This window comes from Anthonomus grandis, chromosome 8, assembly GCF_022605725.1.
Source record: "Anthonomus grandis grandis chromosome 8, icAntGran1.3, whole genome shotgun sequence".
In the NCBI taxonomy this organism is placed as follows: domain Eukaryota; kingdom Metazoa; phylum Arthropoda; class Insecta; order Coleoptera; family Curculionidae; genus Anthonomus; species Anthonomus grandis.
The window spans coordinates 15,143,467-15,167,587 of NC_065553.1; the positions used below are offsets into that span (position 1 = coordinate 15,143,467).

Genomic DNA, 24,121 nt, shown 5'->3' on the forward strand with positions numbered 1-24,121 from the left:
GTTCCTAGTGTTTGTATAGAAGCCAAGCTACTGCATGGCTATGATAGTGGGTTCAAATATGGTTTTTGATAAAAAAAATAGTAAGAGAGAGGTTTAGGGTTTTAATGGGTTTAAATATTTCTTTGGTATTCAAATCTAGGTACTGTTCTGTAAGTAAGCGCGGTTCCGAAAAATTCTCGAAGTCAAAGTGGATGGCTGAGTTTTACGGTGAAATTTAGCCACATAGCAGTCTAATTCCAGCTAAATTCCATATATTAGTGCATTGCTGCTCTACTAGCTGATGTTTTTTAAATTGAGTGATTCTCTATTTACTACAATAATTTACCGATTATTTCACTTAAATTGAAGATATGATAGTAATGTAAAAACGATAATTTTAGATATTGATTATGCCTTAAAAATGGTGTTTTCGTTTCCTTGTTATTATAAAAAATGTTAGTAAAATTACGTTTATTTATTGTATTTTGACAAACTACCCATTAAAAATACAATTTCCAAAAGATGCAGATACTCGTCCGCAAATGAAGCGGTGATATTAAAAAAGTCAAAAATTTATATTTTCATTTTTATTTTTGTAATTTGTTGACCTTTCCAAATTTGGCAAAAACAAAAAAAAATAATTTTTCCTCATTCAACTTTTATTTCAAAACACTTCTTCTTATTCTTTGTTTCCTTATTTTGCTCTTTATTTGAATTGACCTTATTCGAAAAAAAAATAAATTTTTTATTCCAGCACAAATTCAAAAATTTTAAAAAGTTATTTAAATAATTATTGTATTTTTATTTTTTCACATGATAATTAAGATCCGATATGAGTCCAAAATCGTGGGAATCATAGTGAAATGACTTAAGACGATTCAAGCAGTTGAAGAAGAACAAAATCAACTACAGAGGAAAAGTAAAAAAAATCAATGCTTGTTCAAAGTTCGTTATTTTAAAACAATCCACCTCAGACTCTACCTAACCTAAAAAGACAACACTGGCGTTTTCAGCAAATTCCAAATCATATAACTTATTCATCACAAAAAAGAAATGCTAATCACCCTATATCGAATCCACCATCTAAAAAATGCTCTGATGTAACCTCATACAAAGTACTTAAAATTCAGCTGGGTACCTTTTTATTCGCGTGCCATAGAACAAAGGCTTGTTAAGGTTGATTTGGTTCCCTTATGTGGTACCGTTCCCGAGACGGGTTCGCTTTGCCCCGGGGCGCCGTGACTCATTTTATTTTTATTTTCTTTTGGGCCGTCTAGATACACAATGCGATCGCGCGTTTGTTATGCTAGTTGGACATGGGTTTGAGAACCTCTGGGAGTGTTAAAACTACGGTTTTTATATCTATTGTTATATTTTCTCTTTCTTTTTTCGATTGGGTCAAAGAAACCGGGATTCGAGGTCACAAATATAGACCCTTAGCTAAAACTTAAAATTCTCGCTGTATGAGTTCTGAAGACCTCCAAGAAAAAAAACATCGTAATTTAATGCTTGTAACATTCGCAATAAAATCATTCTGGAACAAAAGAACATTCATAAAAAGGAAATTAAAGTACTTTACGAGGGATATTATTGCCTCATAATAGAAATAAGTAAAAACAGCGTGCCCAAAGAGCTTTAATGTATTTCGGCCTTTTTCATCAAATAACCAGCATTGGGGAAGTAATAAAAGCTCTTAAACGGCCGGGCATGGAAAAGTTAATAAATTAAGCGGAAAGCGAGGGAAATCTGGAAAAAATGAAAATATCCTGCGTTCGGAATTGATGTTTTTTTTTTGTTTTGGATGTGAATTATACCGGTTGCTCTTTATATTAATTAGGTAGCGCCAGAGGATTCGTAATTACACAAATAAATTGTGTAAAAGTAAAATTGACAATTTCATACATTAGTAAAGAAATTGTTGGGAAACTAGATAACAAAAAAGTACTTACGTGTTTAGCGATTTTGAATTTTGTTTTTTGGATATCCATCCAAATATAACGTCATAACAAAGATGAAGCTTCTAATCCAGTGCAACACATTTCTTAAATATACATAAAATTTGACAAACACTGGATGTCATATATGCCCAAATTTCTACTATTATATTTGTGTGTTGTAAAGTATAAATATAAATAATGATTTTAATTTGTAATCTGTGATATACAAACTATTCCGAATTGCAGTGTTCAAAATTTAACAGTGTATTCTGTGTCCAGAATAAAGTTAAATTTTCTTCATAAACATATATCTTTGGAGTAATATAATGCATTTTTCAATTTCTTAAATTTTTCATTAGTGATATCCGTACGGGATTTTTAATTAAATATTCCTGAAAAAAAATGGTACGCCACTGCTTTTTCTAAAAACAAAAATTATTTCTGAAACCGTTATTCAGTTTGGAGCAAGTTTGATTTTGATGCCTTTTTGTCGTCCGATGCCAGATTTTCAAATAAAAAAAATAAAACCATGTGTGTTCTGCCAGGAAATTTTTATTTTCCTCAAAAAAGGATGAGATAAGTTCAAGCTCTTTAGACTTAGTCCAAGACTTGAAACCAATATCACTCATTAGCATTTCTAAGTTCCTTGGCCTCTAATAACTGTTCAAAAGGCTCCAGAATCCATCAGGGTCCTTACATAAACTTTTGTTTCACATCAGTGCCTCCAATAGACAAAATTGATTAATTAATTAGTCGTTTTTGATAGCGAACTTTATCTTTCGTAGATTGCCTTTCAGACTTTCCGTGCCAACGAATATCAGCTCCAGTTAGAATTTTTTTTGAGAAGTTTCGATATTCTCCAAGAATTCTTGATTTAATTCAGAGCCCGAATTCATTCATCAAGCAGTCGTTTTTTGAGGGCCTACCCTGAGTTTTCTAGATTGCCTCTTAGAAGACCTTATTGAGCTTTTGTCAACTCTGGGTAAGGCGCCAGAAATTTATCAGGATTTTTATGTGAACTTCTGGTTTATTTCAGTACCTCAACATATATTTGCACTTTATACAGCTTGCTCAAGGATGAGAATGTCCAGGAATTCTGCACAATTCAGTTGGTTTCAGTAGACTTACACTATAAATAATTCGGATATTCAACCGTTTTTGGTTTGATGAGCTGTTCCAGTGGATGAAAATCACTAATGAATTCAACGTTTTTGACATTGCGGATCTTCCGTAAGAAAACTCTCCATTTCCATATACACTGACATACAATCTGCAAGAGATGGTTTTTAATTTTATTGTAATCGTACGAAAAAAATTGAATGAAAATTTGAGAAATATCTTTTGTTTTTTGAAAAAGCAGTGGCGTACTATTTTTGTTCAAAAATATTCAATTACAAATAACGTACGGACCTTGTAAAAATTTAAAAAAATATTAACGAAAAGCTACGACTAAAAAACATTTTTTTCCTAAAACTTTAATACCATCTGTTTCGAAAACGAAGCGTTTCTCGATATATGTTTATAAAAAAAAATAAGGCTTATTCTGAACGCAAAATGTGCTCTTAAAGTTTAGACACTGCAATTCGAGACACCTTGTGTGTATGTTCAGCTTTCCTTCAGTTTTACGTGTATGTATTTAAGAAATATTTTAATCAATAATGTTACTTTATGTTATGCTGTCAGTTTTTTTTATGTTATATTCGGAAGCCTCCAAATGTTGCAGAACAAGTAAGAATGCCCTTTTTGCTCTCCTATTTCCCGATAGTTTCCTTACCAGATGCAACAAATTCAAATTTAAGTATGTTACTTAAAATTATTGTTACAAAGTTAGTGTTTGTGCCCTAAGTCACAAGAGCTCATTATAAAACCCAAATTAAAGTAACTTATATTAGAATTGTAAAAATAATATTAAAACTAATTTAGTCTTTTATTCTATTATAAATAATATTAGCAAATATGCTTGTTATTATAACCAAACTACATCAGACTTGGGTGCTTATCTATTTGGGTTTAAAATATTTCTTTATGTTAAAGGTAACTTTAATAAAATATTTTCACAGTTACACCCTATCCATTCAATTATGCGTACATTAAACCGTTTTTTTGTTATAGCCTTATAAGTGTGTTATATAAGATTAAAGATTCTTGGCCCTACATAAAAAATATGACTCTGAGATTGAAAGATTGTACTGCACGCACTATCCCCAAATTCTTATATCATAATTTAGAATAGATCAGAGCCTGATAGACCACTGTCAATAACTCACGAGGCATAAACTCGCGTAGTTGATAAAACTTATAGATTATTTTCCTTATCTTTTTAGTTATATAATCAATATGCATCTTGTATCTTAAGTTTTTATCAATATAAACACCGAGGAATTTTGTGTACATAACTGAAGAAATCTTAGAAACACAAGTAAAATTTTTTATTTGATTTGCAAAACAAAGATTAGTATTTATTATTAGTTCCAAAGGTTGCTTGGTAGTTACTGTTGTAAATAGAGAAATGTATAAAGTGTGTTTTATTACTATTTGGAGTTAGGAGATGCTGATCCGCCTAAAGTTTAATTAATGTAATATATTTTTCACCGAGCTTTTGTACTTCTGATCATGATTTTGCTTTTACTAGAATTACAGTATCATCAGCGTAACAAATGAACAAAACAATTTATTTCTGTTAAAATTTTTGGTTGGAAAAAAGATTATCTAAAAAGGTTGTTTATATAGATCAAAAATAGTGGCCGCAGGACTGTACCCTGTGGCACGGCAGATTCAACCGTACCTATCGCTACAACGAGGTTATTAACTTTTACTTGTTGCGTTCGATTACTGAGTTATGATTTAAAGAGTGCTAAAACAGTACCTCTTATCCGCACACCCAGTATATTTGCAAGAGCATGTGATGTGTCACAGTGTCAAAGGCTCTTGCGAGATTAATGTTAATATTTTCACTTTTTCCCTTTATTTATAATCTTATATTATAATTATCTATTCATATTCCTCACATTATATATTTTCTGATAAAGGCCTTATCTAATAATGATTTTTATAACCCTTTGCACAGATCAATAGGCGACATGGATTCAACAGGCTCAGTCAGCGCAGTAGAATCAGCCTTAGACCGTTTGGCCAAGCAACGAAACGACTTAGAAGAACTGTGGGCAGCCAGAAAGCTCCGATTAGACCTCTGTTTGAGGTTAAGGCTTTTCGAACGAGATGCCTTAGAGGTCTCTTCTCAGCTCGAAATGTGGAGCGAGGAGCTCCAGCATAGCGAACTTACTAGGGATATTGCAAAAGCTGAACAGTTCTTGAGGTAGCTTATCATAAATAGTCTATTAAACTCATTATTAAAAAAAAACTATTATTTAGGTTACACAACGAAAGCGTATCGCAAATGCAAAACACAACATACCAGGTGTTGCAGCAGGGTCAGGACTTAGTGCAAGTGTTCGAAAATTCTGGCATTTGTGTTATGGCAGATGCGCAGTATAATGCGCAAACGAGAGTGCAAGTTTTATTGGAATTCTTACATGACAGAGAGATGGATCTGGAAGATCTAGCAGAAGTGAGTTTTATATATCATTAATGTTCTAACTATTTCTCCTTAAAATTACTTTGTGACCCAAATGTCACAATAGATTTTCTGAGGTTATAAGAATAATATTTTTAGCTGAAAAGAGTGAAATTGGAGCAGTGTATTCAGCTAGGACAGTTTCAAAATGACGCAAATCAAGTGATAAGTTGGATTAGGAATGGGGAGTCGATGCTGATGGCTAGTTTTACCATTCCGAATAGTTTGGCCGATGCAGAGCTACTGAAGAAAGAGCATGAACAATTTCAGGTTGGTAAATTTGCTGAAAAACTAGTTGGTCGAACTCAGCTTATAATGAAAAATAGACGTAGCTTCATATATAAAAACGCTGACTTCATTTTAAAGTATAGAAAAAAAAAAACAAGCGTACTAGAAATACAAAACGTAAGCGTCTGCTTGCTAAATCTCCACTGCGACTTCTTGCCAATGTTCATTATGTCTTTAATATTAACCACTAGTTCCAAGCTTCAATGTGTATTTTATTTAAAGTGGTATATTTGTATGTTACGCGTGTTTAAAATACATTACTACAAAAACGTTTTTATTCGATGGGAATTGTGAATTGAATTTCCCATTCATAAAAAAAGGATCATTTTACATACAATTACGTTCAACGTTACGTTTAAATTATGTTCAATAAATAACTATTTTAAAATAAATGTTATTGGATGTGGATCTATTAAAAAGAACATGCAAGGCATCCCGAATAACAAAGTGTGATATTAAGGAAATCCAATTTGGTCCTTTATATATAGAAGAACTAATCTACTTGTAAGTGATTCGTTTTAACATATTATTCCTGGATTTGCCCTGCTTACAAGTAAAATAATTGATACTAAAGAAATTTCAATATGTTGAATCCCAAGGATTACAAAGTATAGTATTTAAGGCCAATTTTATTTATTAATTTTAATTGCGCCCCATCTAACTATAATCGACCTCAGTAAAAGCCAACATTGTTATCCAAATAAAAAATCATTAATAAAAATTGTATTAAAGAGGTATATTATCAATGTCGGAAAAATATTTAGAAAAGCGCTATATAATAAACAGCTTGGCTTCATCAATAAAATTGATATAGGGAAAGAGTGCACAGATATATTCCTAGATTTAGCTAAATCATTTGGTATTATAAATAACGAACTGCTTTTATGTAAGTTGGAATATATGAGTAAAAGAGGACTGCCACTTTTATTACTTAAGAGCTATCTCTAAAGACTTCAAATGGTGAAATTAAATAACACAGCCAACGAATCCTCGGAAGTACAACTGTATCCCTCAGGATACAATTTTAGGTCCGATAATATTTTTAGCATTTTTTCTTAATATTTACTGTTTCGGACAAAATTTTTATCTTACTGATTAATGGAGAAGCATGGAAACATGTTAAGAAAAAGTAAAAAAATATTTGCAAGTGAGTGAATAACAGATTGCTAAAAAGAATACTAAGTACTTATAAGATAAGGTATTACACTATAAGTACTTCGGTATTACAGCGGATTGTCGTCTTAAATGGGAACATCATATGTTTAATCTAGTTTACAAACTAAGATTTGCGTTATAATACTTCTTTAAACATCTATACACATTAATAAGAATATTCTTTTTATATAGAAAACCTGTAAAATTAATATCTGTGATTAAGGTTAATATACTCATAACTTCATATCTCTGACTTGAGGAATATCTATTTTATTTGTATACATTGTAATTTTAGGATAATAACAAATTTATTATAATTTACCGATACTTGCCACTTAAATTTTATATGCACATTATAATCCTTTAAGTGTTAAACAGGTACTTGTTTTATAAGATGGCAGTATTATAAACCCTTAAAAATAAATTTGATTCCATTAATATTATATACGACTTTGGTGTGCATAATGCAGCTTAGCTAGCAGAATTAGCTTTGGAATATATTGGATGTAGCAAATTCATCACACTATCAAGAATGCATGAATTTGAGCAAGAGCAATTTTAAAACTTTTGTGTCTAAATGGTTAATAGGAAACAGTACTGAGATTACTTTTTATGTAATGTATTGCTAAATTATCGTTCATATACTTTAAAATAGTTACCATAAAATACTGTTTAAGTAGTTTTAATTAATGTATCAAAATATAAATTGGACATATTTTGGTACAGGTTGCAATAGAAAAAACCCACACCTCAGCCGTCCAAGTGAAGTACCGAGCAGACGCCTTGATCAACGGCAACCACTATGATCCCCAGAGCATCAGAGACATTTCCGAGGAAGTAACCAAAAGGTGGCAGCAGTTGGTGACTTGCGCAGAAGAGCGTCACAAACTGGTCACTGCCAGCTTGAACTTTTATAAGACTGCCGAGCAAGTTTGTTCTGTTTTGGATAGTCTTGAGAGGGAATATAGGTACGAAAGTTTTAAATAATAATAATTTGAAAATGTATATTACAGAGTGAATCGAAAGAATGGAATATTGCAATTTTCTCGACAACCCCGTAAAATACAGCAAACTTGACAAAATCCTAAAAGTCCCGAACTGTCACTGGGGATATATTTCTTGCTATATCTTTTATGCATGCTTTTAATTCCCCAATATTTTGAGGCCGAATTATCTTGTATATATTTTCCTTCATGTAGCCCTAAGAGCACCGTCTTGTTAAAACCATAATTGCTGGTATCCGGATCCTTTTGATATAGAAAGATAACTGCCAAAGCAGGAATTAATTCTAAAGATAAGAAATCTAAATATAAATTTCTATTTAGATTTATTTCAAAATAATATGGTCCTAGGATCCTATTATTAATTATCCCCATGCATACGTTGACCTTTTGCGGATACTGGGTATTTTTTCAATAATCCAGTGTGGGTTTTCTCAAGACCGGTGACAATAATTTTGTTTGTTAACTTCCCTACTTAATAAAAATTTAGCTTTATTTGTAAATATTATATGCGTTTCTCTGGATTATTTTTAAGAAGTTCTTGTACATAGAAAACTTTAGGGATAATGAAGCTCTTTTCGAAATATCTAAATATTAAAATTTTGATCTCTTATCAAATTACGTCAAGACGTACAAGGATGTTCCTGAAGTGCTAATCTTAATTTGAACTTATCTTCTTCAGAAAGAATGGCTAGCTTTCCGTAAATTTTTTACATTGGCACGTTCTACCCTGTATGGTAATTTTTTATGAAAAAATGCACAAGAAAAAATTAAAATAGAATATTGCAATATTTCATTCTTTCTATGCACCTGTATATGTCCAGATTAAATTAAAAATTTATTTTAATAATTTAATTTTAATTTTTCGAGTTCATCTATATATTATTTGACATTTAATTTACATTTTTCAAAATTATCAGTAACATATGTAAAAACCATTTTTCTTTTATGCAAAAAAAAATTAGATAGTATCCCTTATATATTTTCTTGGACCGTTGCTTTTAAAAAACAATGATTAAAAAAAAATTGATTTTTTAATACAATTAGCACCTCTGCTGTACAAATTTCCTTGTCAGTTTCCCTTGGCTAGTTGTTCTGGTATCGTATTTACAGGCAAAAGGTTAGTTGGATCAGAAAGGTAATTAGGTATTCCACAATATTTCAATTTTTTTTAATTAACATGCTTCAGATAGATAATGTACCTAAAAAATATTTCTTACACTTAGATTTAAAATCTTTGTGTGCAAATATGTATAGTTAGTTTACCAGAGGTACATATAAACGTAATATAAAAAATTAAATTACATTTCTAGAGCTAATGTTGCAATCTATAAGAATAAAAAAATCAAAATATATACCAAACGAGAAACTTATAAGTCTATGCTAAACGTAATAGTGATTACGTTATGACTAACAGGTGTTTAAAGGTACCTCAAAAATAAACTGATATTACCACAAACAGACTCTAAAAAGGCCTTTTCTTTTGGAGTATTAAGATAAAGAGCAATATTTTTGTAGTGCCGTACTTATGGAAAACAGAGTCCTTCTTCAGATGCAAATTTAAATGCGTATAGCTACGTATTGCTCATCTACATACAACTTAACTTTTCTGAAATCATCCAGTAATTTCGAGAAATAGGATTTAACTTGAAAAAAATTATTGAAAAGTGAAGAGCCGTTTTTTCAAACCAAGTTAGTTAGAATACGTCAACAAATAACAGAAAGTGTAGATTTCTATAAAAATAATTTTAAAATAAAATATCAACTTAACAAAAAATAATGCTATTTACATAATTTTATTAGTCAGTATTGCCACCTCTAACATCGATGCAAGCACGAATTCGACGAGGTTACTATCTGCCAAGTAGTTATTTTCTGTTTGGGGAATATTTGTCATTCCTCTAAAACCGCTTGTATAAGTTGTGCTGTGGTATTAAGATTATTTTGACGAGGTCTAACCTTTCTTTTGATCTATATGAAGATCCGGTGAGCAAGAAGGCCACTCCAAAACTGCAGTACCTTCATCAAAAAACATTTTGCAACTCTTCTGTTATGTGGAGGTGCATTATCTCGCATTGTATCGCCAAAATCAGCTGTCCAGAGCTTGACTACAGGTTGCAAATTTAAATCAACATTCCTTTGACCTGTTAGGGTTTGTCGAATGGGATTAAAGGAGTTCTTTCATTTATCATAATTTCACCCCAAACATTACAGTACCTCCTTTGTATTTCAGGATAGGTTTGGCAGCACGAGGCCTAGCTTATCTCCTTCTACCTCGGAAAATCCGAATTCGCCGATGATTTGATCGTTGGACGATTCTAGTTTCATCTAAAAATAAGACGTTTGTCCAACTTTCAATAATCCAATTGTCATACTCTAAACATCAATTTAAACAATCAATTTTATTTTGCCTTGAAAGTTCTGGAAAACTTGGAAACACTCATTTATCTTTTACTAAATTAGTTCCGAGTGTCAAGTCTTCTTCTGATAGTTTTTACAGAAACACTAATACCTGCAGCTTGCAAAAGTTGCATTAGAAGCTCGGGATGAGATATTGTAGTAGTGTTCGCAGTTTCAGAAACCTTGTTAAGGTTTTTGAAACAACCATTCGTGTAAACCTCAGCGTACTTGCGATCTGCCTTTGTGCTATGCCTTGTTCTGCCAGGCCAATACTTTTTCCCCTCTAAACTTCCGATAACTCACTAACTCAATACGAGTGAAATAGTAAAATTGCCACTACCAGTACAAATATTATCAATTATTTTGTTTATCTACCTGTCATTGTCAGTAAACACATGTAGTTTTTCATCGCGTGTAACAGGAAAAAATATTAACAAATATTTTTGAATATTTACGATTTCATATAAATTTAGTTGTGTGTACAACTCGAATACTGCACATTTCAGTTCAGTGCAACTCAGCAGCAGTTTGAAACAATGGTTGGCCCTTTTAGTATTAGTTTAACATAAATATGTTTTTAAGTAATTATTTAAGTTTGAAGATACTTGTGTACATTCCACCCCATACTGACCCTACCCTGATCTTTTGTCAGAATTCTCCATCTGATAGCCAAGTATCGTTGACATTTTCTATAATATTATGATGAATTAAGTCATGTAAAAAATAAATATTTCAAGTGTATTCATTTAGGTTCTAAATGAGCAGCAAAATGCGGTAAAAAATAATAAATATACTTTTTCCATCTGTTCGAAATGTTTACACATTTGTGTTTTTTATAGATGAATAAAACATTTTCTTTATGCATTAGTGCCTCTAAGTGATTAAGAATTGTTATTTTTGGTGGCATACTAATTGTGTCTATTACTTACGTGTAAAATTCCAATTTTTTACTTGAGATGATTCGCGAATTACTATTTTAAATAGTTTTTTGATATTTTTAGACGTGATGAAGATTGGTGTTCCACCGGACAACCAAACGTTGACAAAGCTACCGCGATATCTCAGTTGATCAATAAGCACCAAGAACAAAAAGAAGCGTTTCTAAAAGCGTGCACATTAGCAAGGCGAACCGCGGAAACATTTTTAAAATATACCACTAGAAGTTTGCAGTTTTATAATTTCACTAATACCGCTTCGAATCATGAGTGTAGGGTGAAAGGGATCTTGGAAAAGTTGTTAAGTCAAGAAAATAAGGTTAGATATCTGATTAAACATATAAATGAAGTATTTTAAAATTTATTATTTTAGGTGCTAGAACATTGGACACAAAGAAAGAAGCGTTTAGATCAGTGTCAGCAGTTCGTTTTGTTTGAACGATCGGCCAAGCAAGCCATCGAATGGATTCACGATACTGGAGAGTGTTATTTGACTACACATGCTACGAATTTAGGTGGGCTTTCAATATTTTTAAAAAGAAGCATTTTCATATATTTTATAAGTAAAAAATAAAAACTTACTTAATTTACAGTTAAAATGAGTGCGAAAATGGGTCCAAGAGGACTCCCTTCGTAGAGGAAAATTATATTATTAACTTAACTTTATAAACATGGACTCCTTAGTTAAATTTTATAGACTATACCGGTATTCGGTATGTAAGATTAAAGTAGATCCTTTAGGAAGGATTTTTGAAACCATAATGTTTTTGGTTTATTTTATTCAAAGAATATACTGCAAGGCGTACACTTACTATTAAATCCTTCTATATAAATTATACCACGTCTAGGTGAATTTTGCATAAATATTAGACTTTTAGATTTTATAGCATTTTCTAAAGGGAATAGCCGTTAGATAAAAACTACTAGATTATAATTCTAGAAATGTAAAAAATGGAACATTTTATCTCTTAACCTGGCAATAAATTGATGAAAATTCATTTTTAATCTCTAAAATAGACTTTTTGCGAACTTCTTTTGTGACTATTTAAGTTTGAATGATATACGTGTCTGTTACTTTAGTGGGCATTGAATAAAATATTTTAAAATTATGCAAAACAAGACGTGTCTTTGATAATGACTTTGATGTGATAATAATAATTTCAATTAAAAAATTATACGTTTTTTATAATTCTAAGTAAGTAAGTAATTCTAAGTAAAATATAATAAGAGAAAGTGAAATTGCAAACAGAATCTCTTAGTAGGGTCTATTGTGAAAAGTATATTTTTTTCACCAGGCTATAATTTAATTTAATTTAATTAAGTTATTTTTTTATTTATTTAATTTGTCTTATGTTTAGTCACTTTATTTTCTATACATGGTGATTTTTAAGTTGATACTTTTTTTTTAAACTGTGTATAGAACTCGGTTAAATATACATTTTTTTCAAATAACTTTTTTCGATACACTCAAAAACAAGGGACATACAGAATAAAAAAAATTGATTTACGGGAACATCGTGGAGGGCATGCAGGAAGAGGAAGGAGACCTGAAAATGTTCATAGGGAAGAACAAATTTTAAATCTCATCGAAGAAGATCCAACAAGTACTCGAGTTGTTGCAGGGCAGGTCGGATTAAGTCGAACAAAAGTATGGACAACATTGCGCGAGAATCAATTTAATCCTTTTCACGTTCAACGTGTCCAAGCACCACTGCCTGAAGACTTCCCCCGCAGAGTTCAGTTTTGTGAATGGTTCCTACAACAACATGAAAATGATCAACATTTTTCCAGCTAAATTTTAGCCATGGACGAGGCAACATTTACCCGAAACGGAACAAACAATTTTCGAAATACGCATGTTTGGTCTGTTGATAATCCCCATGCAATTCGCAGAACCAATTTTCAACACCGCTTTTCTGCTAATGTGTGGGCAGGAATTGTGAATGGGATACTTGTTGGAGGACCATTTATTTTACCATTTATCTTAGTCAGACCGTTTGACGGGCGATGTTTATTTGGACTTTTTGCAAAATAATCTGCCTGTTCTGTTAGATGACGTGCCACTGAATATCAGGCAAGCTATGTGGCTCCTGCAGGATGGAGCACCTGCCCATTTTAGACGAGAAGTGAGCGAATTTTTGGATATAAGTTACCCAAATCGGTGGATTGGCCGAAATGGACCACCAAGGTCGCCAGACCTAAATCCATGTGACTTTTTTTTGTGGGGGTATATGAAAAGTTTAGTTTTCAAGACGCCTATCGACACACAAGAAGAACTAATAGCACGTATTGAGCAGGCTGCGGCAACAGTTAGACAAAAACCGATTTCTCTATTACGTGCCATTACGGAACAGTGGTTACGTCGAGCAAATCGTTGTGTTGAAGTTAATGGTGACAACTTTGAACAACTTATTTAAATTAGAGAGGACCGTATGGGCACCGTCTATAGATTACAACAAGTCAGACCACTTCCTATACCGCCCGTGTTAAAGCAAAATTGACCTTGAATCCCGCTGTTTGCTGCGTACGAGCGTTTACCAGAGTTTATCGTAAATATCGATGAAAGCAAATTCTGAGGCGCGCTGATTATTTTTATACGAGGAGTATTCATAAGAAGTATTTTAAGTCATAAAATAAGAACTTTTTTATAGGACTGGAATAGAATGTGTTTATATGACAGTGTTTCTTAATTATTAACGTTTTTACACATTATTTATATTAGCTTCACTTCTTTGCCTTTATGTGGCAATGTTTGTATGTATGTATATAACAAATCTAAGAATTCTATTTAAACTATAACTTCTACTTGTCAGATTGTTTTCAAATTTTGTAGGTGCTTGGCTTTCGATAACAAGGACAGTTTTTAAAATGTTTTTGAGTTTCCCTTTTCTAAAATTGGTGTATCTAGAAGTTTTCATCAGTTCAATGAATTTGAACTTTTAAATAAATTGGAAGCGTTTAATATGGCGGATTCAAAATGGCTGCCTTTTATTATATTTGACATAATATATAGAAAGTGAATTTGAAAAAAACCTTACTTGTTGAATTGTTTAAATTTGCTACATTTTTAGGAGTCTTATCAAAAAATACAAGTTTTTACTTAATATTTGTGGAAATTTTAGAGATGAATATTCAAAAAATAAATCTAAAGTTAAAATAAATTAACAATTCAAAAAACACATTTAAACGCACTAAAAAATATAAAATAATTTAAATACGGTATGGGTTATTTTAATTTTTGAATTAGGTCGTTTTAAAAATACAAAAGCGCAAAAGAATAACAAACAATTATCATAATAAGCGCTAAATAAGTAGTTTTGTAAATTATATACTTTGTATTCATTTGTGTGTATAGTAAATATATATAAAATATGTTAAAATATCAAAATTTATCGGGTCTTAAACGCCGACATTGGTGGCCGACAAAAAGAAGTGGGGTATGTTGGTTTGGGACAATAGGTTGTAAAATCGGCTAAAACTATTCCAGTAACATTACGGGGAGAAAATAAATAATAAACTATTTTTTAAGACACAAAATATTTAACATATAGGGATGAAATACATACTACTTTATTATTGGGTAATTATATTTATACAAGTAGTATGTAACCAAATTATTGTCTAAAACGCTACAAGCAAAAACTCTCTCGCGAAACGGATGCACACAAGTTAACGTACTTGCGAAAACTAAACCTGGGCTCTACCCAGCCGATGCATGGCGAGGTGAGGAACGGGGGGTGGGGCAATCGATTTCAGGGCCGCTGGAGTGGTCTGACTTGTAATCTATAGACGGTGGTATGGGACTCATTTTATAACATTTTGGCAATGCAATTTTTTTATTTTTCGGTTTTTTGAATAAAGTTATTTGAAAAAATGTTTTATTTTACCGAGTTCTATACACAGTTAAAAAAAAAGTATCAACTTAAAAATCACCCTGTCTAATTGCATGCATGTTCTAAGTCGAGTCCTATATTATTTTTGATCTATATAAATTAAATTTTGAAACTAAAATTAAACGAAAAATTCAACTTGCAATTGATATCTTGTACAATTTTTAAGTGATATTACCAACATTTTAAAAATTGTGCCGATTTAATCAATAAGATGGCTGATGATGGCTAAAATTAAAGAATTTTCTTTTATAGCTGTTTTATATTTTTAGTTTATTATTAAACTAAAAATATAAAACAAAATTTGTATCTTCTATAACACATTATAAGATGACTAAATTATCGAAAAACGGAATTCATAAACTAGACTGTGAGACTTGTCACTAGTCTTTATACGTTTACTAAATATGTACATATAGTTTATGAATGGCTATGAGTAAACTATATGGCTAAGAGAATAATTTTCAGGAGTTTAAGTTAGTGGCATTGTTTTTTATTTATTGAATCATGCCTTAATAAACTTTACAGTTTGCTACGACATGTAACAAATCTGCCACTTATGTAAACCCAAAATCAATATTATATTCAAAGTCAGTGACCCAAAACTAATTTTTCAGGTGGGGAATAGATAAAAAATAAAACACGAAGTCTTTCATGATGCTAAACGTTTTTAAATAAAAATAGTCACAGAAAAATAATAATATATATAAAATCAGGAAGAATTACAAGATATGTTTAAATTATTAAAAAAAAAAAGTTCTTTAAGGTTTCGACGTTCTAAAACATTTCTATAAATTCGATTTGTTAAAATAAAAAGTGTAGAAACATATTATGTTAAATTTGTCTCATTAAAGTAACATAATATAAAAGTTTTCTTTACTGTATTAAATGATAACTATTTTAACCTATAGGTTTACTTTCTTATTTAAAAAATTACTTGACTATTTAATTTTTTTCAAAACTCCATTATATTCTTTAATATCACAAATAAATGAATTATAATATCACAGTGAATAAAATATGGAAACACCTAGTGACATAGTTGTTGTTTAATTGTTTAATCTAAGTAATGTCTGTGAAGGTAGACATATTCGAAGGCATAAACATTTTTAAGGACAAATAGGGTATTCCAATAAATAGTAAAACCAACATATTTTTTATTTTACCCGTATTTTTGAAACTAGCCGCTCCATGTATTTTAGCTCGAAGAATTTGAAAATAGTAATAAAAAAATAATTGTGTGAAATACAAAAGACTTACGCTATAAATGTTGCGTTTTTTAAAAGGGACACTATTTATTATCACACTTTTGGATTCTAAGGTCAATTCAGAGTACTTTTAATAAGGGTGCTACATGTCTTCGACTGTTTTGGAGTTACCGCCGCTCAAAGTGTAATTTTTGGGCTTTTATTATTTAATTAAATACATTAATATAAAATATAGGTAATGTAGGTGACCTTTTACTTCTTATTGAAACATATCATCCATTATTTTTCCAAGAGACCACACAAAAAAAAAACAAAAGTAAAAAACTCCCAAGTCAGAGTCTCATTAAACATATGTATAGATAATTTCTTTAAAAGCTACAAGTGTTTCGCTCTTATCAGAACATGATCAGGCCTAGACATACACCTACACAGATCACATTAAAGTCAAAGTCAACACTCAAAAGTTTATTATTCCTTCCCAGTGATGTGTATTGCGTTTATTAAATATTTCCGAGGTTATCTCGTCTGTTCTAACAATTAAAAAAATCAGGTTCGTTTAGTTGAATTATAATTTGACACAAATTTAAAGAGATCGTCTTTCTGTGCAACTATTAAATGCTGAACTGGAATTAGGCGAAAAGTCCTAAATTTATAACATTTGAAATTTCTGTTAATGGTTTCCCAGGCTAGCCAACCATTCGACCTAGAGGGAGATGGCCGAGAAACCGATTTGGTGGAATTTTTTCTGTATTAATTTAAAATAGTTCTGTTGTGATATAGTTTTTGTCCTGGCATCCTTTTTTTTCTTATATAATGTAAAAGTATTAATGTATGTTTTTTTTTGCTGCAATGGCACTTTCTTTACACCTTGTAATACACGATTACTATCTGTAGTATTTCATCTAATGAATAATTAATTCATTATCACTTATTAAAAAATACCTTAAATTGACCATAGAATTCAAAAATGTGATAATAAATAGGGAGTTCCTGTGTTACGTTAACCTCCTTACCTCTAATATAAAAAACTTATTTTTTAGGTAATAATATCGAAGAAACCGAAAGCCTCTTACGTGAGCACAACGAATTCAAAGGTACTGCCAAAGAAACCCGCGAGAGAGTAAAACTACTTATCCAACTAGCAGATAGTTTGGTAGAAAAAGGACACGCGCATGCCAGTTCCATAAAACAATGGGTCGCAGCCGTGGACAATCGGTACAAAGACTTCAGTTCCAGGATGGAACAGTACCGGCAACAATTGGAAGAAACTTTAGGGATACAAGAGGAAGAATCTGAAAAGAAAGAGTTATCCATAGATAGAAACTCCGATCCGAGTTTGGAGGCGAAAATTAAGGAGGCAACTAGCAAAGATTTGAAGGAGCTTAATGAAGAAAAGAGACGGTCTGCCAGAAGGAAAGAGTTTATTATGGCTGAACTTTTGCAAACTGAACGGACATACGTTAAGGATTTGGAGACGTGCATTAAGTGTTTTTTGTATGAGACTAGGAATGCTAATGGGGTTCCTGCAGTACTACAGGTTAGACATTTTTATTCCTTTTTTTTTGATGAACCGTTTTAAGGGAACATGTTATGTTGATTTTAGTGGACATTTTAATTTTTTTTATCTTAAGTACAGAGATTTTCAGACCAAAATCTTTATTATATTTAGTTAGTAGGTTGATACATACATACAACATGTAATATATCGTTGTATATAGACAGCTTAGCCAATCAGTGTAAGTCTATGAAAATTGACACAATTATGCCTCGAAAGTAAGAAACTGTACGCATTAGAACGCGTCAAAACATGGTTGCAAGTTTATTAATTAGCTTAACATTTAACCGCTATCATAAAAAATCTTATACTGTCAACTAAGAAAAAAATCCTAAACCAAAAAAAATAAATTCATGAATCCTGCTTAGGTCAAATATGTATACTTTTTCATTTGTGTCGATTTTTGCACATTTTTTTGCACGTTTCAAATAAATTGGTGTTTCGCATTCACGACAAACAAAAAATGTTTTGTCTGTTTCAATTTGTAGGAACATAAGTAACAATATTTTTTTATTTAAAGTCGCTCATCATTTAGATCTTCACATTCCATACGACTTGTCAGTTGTCTTGATAATCTAAGGTTTTCGGTATTTCCACTTTGCATAAATGGTGTGATCAGAGTTTATCGAATCTTAGTGTGATTAGTTCTCTCTCTAAACTTTCGTGTCTTAAAAACTTAAGTGTAAATAATGAATGCTAGGAAAGTTCAACAATTAATTCTACAGGTTTTTTTGTCTTTCGATATTGAATGGACTGAATTTTTGCACTTTGTCCGAGTTTGAAGTTTACAATGTGTCAAAAGGATAACTTCATCCAGCATATCTTCGCTAAGTAGTAATTCTCAGACTTGCAAAGGTCTTGCTTTTTCTCCCAATGCTTCTGCAGTACGCATTCCAGGTAAACTCGTTACTAAAATTATGACTTCTTCTGAAATTAGCGGGGGGTGTTTGCTTTGCACTGGAACTGAACTATGAGATTAAAAATAAAAAAAGTAATAACTTTTCATTTCGCGTTCATAAAAAAATCTTTTCTGCTTAGATTTCCTTCAAGTTCATTATTGCCTTCCTAAAATCTTCATTCCCAGATTGCTCCGATTCCATATCATGCTTACTTTTAGAGACGTAACTTTCATTCTCATCAAATAATATTTCTGTAGCTGATTCGAGCATCATTCCTTAATATTCATGTTGATGCAACCACTCTCTGTGACATCTTTGTAAAAGAAAAACCTTGGAAAAAAACGAGAAATGAGTAAACACAATTGCAAAATTTCAATTGGATAAGGATGATACCAGTTTAGTTAAAAAAAAATAAATTATCCAAATTAAGAAACATATCTGACTACCTGACTGAAGCTTGATCTGAAGATTGGCTGGGAGGACGGGCTTTTTGGGCCGGCTTGTCCTCCAGATTTAACTCTATTTGCTTTTTAGAAAAATTTGGCAATATTTCGGTCATTTAATCAGGGTTCTGGGGGTGTTAAAAGGGAAGACTTTTTTAAGTGAATTATGTTCCTTCATAAATTGGCACATAAACTGGCTTAGGTATTCTAAGAATAAAGCTAAATCTATTTTTTATAAATAAACTATACAAAATGAATTTTTAATTTAACGCGTTTTATATTGCAAAAACTCTCGAATGGTAAGACAATCTAATTTGTGCAATATTGTTTACAAGCTGCTGTACTTAAGTTGATACTAGTGAGTGATGATTCACATAATTTCATAGATTGATTTAAAAAAATGTTTTTGTATAGTTTCTGTTAGTTTCATTTTGTTGTTTGAAGGAAGAATAAAAGAAAAACCCACTGGGGTTATAATAAACTGTATCTTATGTCTCAATAAAGATACTTTTTAGTATATCAACAGAAATCTTTATTTTATTACAAGTAACCAAATTTTCTTATTTTTTCTTATATTACGTGGCTTATACTGATCGATAACTTCATAGTCAAAATGCTTCAAGGAGCTTTGATTTAGTTAATTTTTGATAGAGCAAAAAGTTTTTTACAAATGAAGATTTTAAAAAAAAATTACAAAGCCTAATTTTCCTAAATAGAAAGGTCAAGTGTATTTAAGGTTAATTCTTGTTTGTATAAGAACTGAATTAATGGAAAAAAAACATGAATATTTAATAATATTACAGTCTTTTTTGATTGTGAATAGTATGTTAGCTATGAAAGAATTCATATTATCTTCAAAAACTAATAATATAATAAATACTGAGATTTTTGGACTATAGTTTTTTTAATTGAAAGTGGTTCTTGTAAATAACAGACTAAAACTTTAGTACAAAACTTCTACTTATAATTACAATGTTTTGAGTCCTATTTTGTCATCATCAGCTTAAAACTGCTAAAATAAACTTTTAGTGAACAGGTATTTATTTAACTAGGTGCGCAATTTTCCTTTTTGGCACTATTTTTTAACTCTAGAAACTTAAGATTATGTAGGAGTGTAAGCTTTTATTTAATATATTTGAATTTCAGGCGCTTGAACACCTCAATTCCCTGATATTCTTATTTAAATAAACAATAAACTTCAACTGCCTGGAATTTTGTTTTTAAATAAATATTTTCTCGTTTAGAAGAGAATACAAGAATACTTTTTAATAATTTTTTCAACAGCAGTTTGAAATTTTACAATAAAATAAAAATAATCTTAAATAAGAACCTATTACAATTTTACATTGCTATACGTATAATAAATATTAATAAGATGAAATGTTTAAAAAATAGAATAAGCTATTTACATAACATACTAAAAAAATATTTGTAAAATGACTAAATAACTAAAAACGCTAATTGGTCTATAATTTTTATTAAGTTGTGAATCTTCACCAGCTTTAAGTATTTTTTCATCAGGACATGGATATAAACATGAGTTTTTTTTTGTTTCTCTATGGATTATATATGCTCTTTTATACATACAAATTCATGTTTTGAAATTTTTAGATATATCAATTAAAGTAGAATATTTTTTTAGAACTTCTAAGAATTCATTAACTTTGCTTTCTATGTTCATAACAATTTTTATTGATCATTGAAATTCAATTAACATTTTTCTTTGGGATCATTTTAAGTAGTTTAAAACTTCCCCATTTATTGGCGAATGCGTTTCACGAGTTATTGATTAAAACCTTATAGATTATCCCCCTCATATAAGTTTCTATTTGCATATTTCTGTTATTCATTTAATTTTTTTTTTATTAATTATATAAATACTGCATATTTTTTAATAAATGTTTCCAACTACTTGCAATTAATTGATCTTTGAGACAAATTTAAACTCAAAACACGCAGTATCGTGAATTGTTTTATTTGTGTAAATTTTGAGTCTTTATTGTTATTATGACAAAAGGTTTTTCTCTTTTAATGGTTTTTAGTTTTAAAATGTGCCTTACTGTAGGCATGTTGATGCCCTTACAGAGCTAAATACGTAACCATTTACACAAATAAAACTCACGATACTGCAGATTTGAACCTGTATATCGAACCACCGAAATTGGATGGATTCTTCGATTTAACGATAATCAATATTAAGTTTTTCATGGAAACTCAATACTTTATATCTTTATCATTATTACAGGGTAAAGAAGATGTAATATTTGGCAACATAGAAGACATCTACAACTTCCACAATTCGATCTTCTTAAAAGAACTAGAAAAATACGAAACGATGCCTGAAGACGTCGGCCATTGTTTCGTAACTTGGGCTCAAAAGTTCGACATGTACGTGAATTATTGCAAAAATAAACCCGAAAGTAACTCCTACCTTGTTCAACACGGAGGCACCTATTATGAGGAGTTGCAAAAGAAACATAAGGTAATATTTTTATGCATGTGTTGCGGCCATATAAAAAGATTACCATATTTTTTTACGATAAAACTTTATAATCTTATCTGATAAATTATGCAGAAACAAATACTAAAATATCAGTGGTTTTCACTCATACATACGTAGAAAGGATTTGTATGCTATTATTACTTTTACAATTTTAGGTGGAGCATCCGATAGCAGCGTACTTAATAAAACCAGTACAAAGAATAACAAAATACCAGCTGCTTTTAAAGGATTTACAGAGTTGTTGCGACGAAGGTCAGGGTGAAATCAAAGACGGGTTAGAAGTGATGTTAAATGTTCCTAAAAAGGCGAACGATGCCATGCATCTTTCTTTGTTGGAGGGATGCGATATTTCCAGTGATAAACTCGGTAAGACATTGGGACATTTAAAAAATGCTAAGGTATATTTGTGACTTGTTTGCTATTTTAGGTGAAGTTGTTCTACAAGATGCCTTTCAAGTATGGGACCCTAAACAACTGATTAGGAAAGGCAGGGATAGGCACATATTTTTGTTTGAATTGTATCTTCTATTTACCAAGGAAGTGAAAGATTCTGCTGGAAAGGTCAAATATATTTACAAAAATAAACTTATGGTAAGCGAGTTTTAGAATTCTATAAGAAATTATTATTTTCTTAGATAAATATTTTTAAGCAGCAGATAATGTTATTATTTTATTAGACTGTTAGACTATTTTTACAATTTGGTAAAAAACTACATATACCAGAGGGCTAATTAATACAATAATAATGATAAAAAAAAAACAGAAAATATTAAAACAGAGCCACTGAATAATAGACCAACGCCGATAATTTTGGAACACAAAAAATTAATAGTAGAATGAAACTCATTGGAAAAGGAAGATAATATAACAAAAATTAAAGAAAAAATAACTTACGGACGATTAAGAAGTGGAAGAGAGTGAGTTTTTAAGAGTGCAAAACGGTTTATCTCGATTTCCGATAAAGCTACAAGACCTATGGAAAAAAAATTCGAAAAAGTTGTAGTAAATAACAAGAATTCGACTTTTCCACCTTTTTCTATATCATAGCATTATTTCCTAAATATTGCTGGATCGTCTGGAAATAGTGTTTTTCTCCTTTAATTTGTTAAAATATACCCGAAAAATATTAATTTATTTCCATACTCTTCTAATTCTGTAACTGAGATAGAAATATATAAATGACAATTCGACTTTTCCACCTTTTTCTATATTATGGCATCATTTCCTAAATAGTGTCTGGTTCGCCTGGAAATAGTGTTTTTCTCCTTTAATTTGTTAGAATATACTCGAAAAACATCACTTTATTCCCATACCGTATTATTTTTCGGACTGAGATAGGGATATATAAATGACAATTCGACTTTTTCACCTTTTTCTATATCACGGCATCATTTTCTATATAGTGTCTGGATCGCCTGGAAGTAGTGTTTTTCTCCCTTAATTTGTCAGAATATACTCGAAAAACATCACTTTATTCCCATACTGTATTATTTTTGGGACTGAGATAGGGATATATAAATGAGAATTCCACTTTTTCACCTTTTTCTATATCACGGCATCATTTTCTAAATAGTGTCTGGATCGCCTGTAAATAGTGTTTTTCTTCTTTAATTTGTCAGAATATACTCGAAAAACATCACTTTATTCCCATACTATATTATTTCCCGGACTGAGATAAGGATATATAAATGAGAATTCGACTTTTCTACCTTTTTCTATATCATGGCATCATTTCCTAAATAGTGTCTAAATCGCCTGAAAATTGTGTTTTTCATATTTAATTTGTCAGATTATACCCGAAAAATATTAGTTTATTTCCATACTCTTCTAATTCTGTAACTGAGATAGGGATATATAAATGAGAATTCGACTTTTCCACCTTTTTCTATATCATGGCGTCATTTCCTAAATAGTGTCTGAATCGACTCAAAATTGTGTTTTTCATCTTTAATTTGTCAGATTATACCCGAAAAATATTACTTTATTCCCATAATCTTCTAATTCTAGGACTGAGATAAGGATATATAAATGAGAATTCGACTTTTCTACCTTTTTCTATATCACGGCATCATTTTCTATATAGTGTCTGGATTGCCTGGAAGTAGTGTTTTTCTCCCTTAATTTGTCAGAATATACTCGAAAAACATCACTTTATTCTCATACTGTATTATTTTTCGGACTGAGATAGGGATATATAAATGAGAATTCGACTTTTCCACCTTTTTCTATATCACGGCATCATTTTCTATATAGTGTCTGGATCGCCTGGAAGTACTGTTTTTCTCCCTTAATTTGTCAGAATATACTCGAAAAACATCACTTTATTCCCATACTATATTATTTCCTGGACTGAG

General features: G+C 30.8%; 1 protein-coding gene across 7 annotated transcripts in view; it reads left to right on the forward strand.

Annotated features, from left to right (window-relative positions):
• Positions 1-24,121, forward strand: part of LOC126739256 (triple functional domain protein) — a 288,570-nt gene that overhangs the window by 142,249 nt on the left and 122,200 nt on the right. For all 7 annotated transcript variants that reach the window (XM_050444845.1, XM_050444840.1, XM_050444841.1 and 4 more), the window contains 10 exons: positions 4,984-5,232; positions 5,289-5,484; positions 5,590-5,760; positions 7,660-7,901; positions 11,336-11,588; positions 11,643-11,784; positions 17,408-17,904; positions 21,510-21,746; positions 21,923-22,133; positions 22,195-22,358. In XM_050444845.1, the coding sequence (XP_050300802.1) occupies positions 4,984-5,232; positions 5,289-5,484; positions 5,590-5,760; positions 7,660-7,901; positions 11,336-11,588; positions 11,643-11,784; positions 17,408-17,904; positions 21,510-21,746; positions 21,923-22,133; positions 22,195-22,358 (2,362 nt within the window). The remainder of the gene's footprint in view (positions 1-4,983; positions 5,233-5,288; positions 5,485-5,589; positions 5,761-7,659; positions 7,902-11,335; positions 11,589-11,642; positions 11,785-17,407; positions 17,905-21,509; positions 21,747-21,922; positions 22,134-22,194; positions 22,359-24,121) is intronic.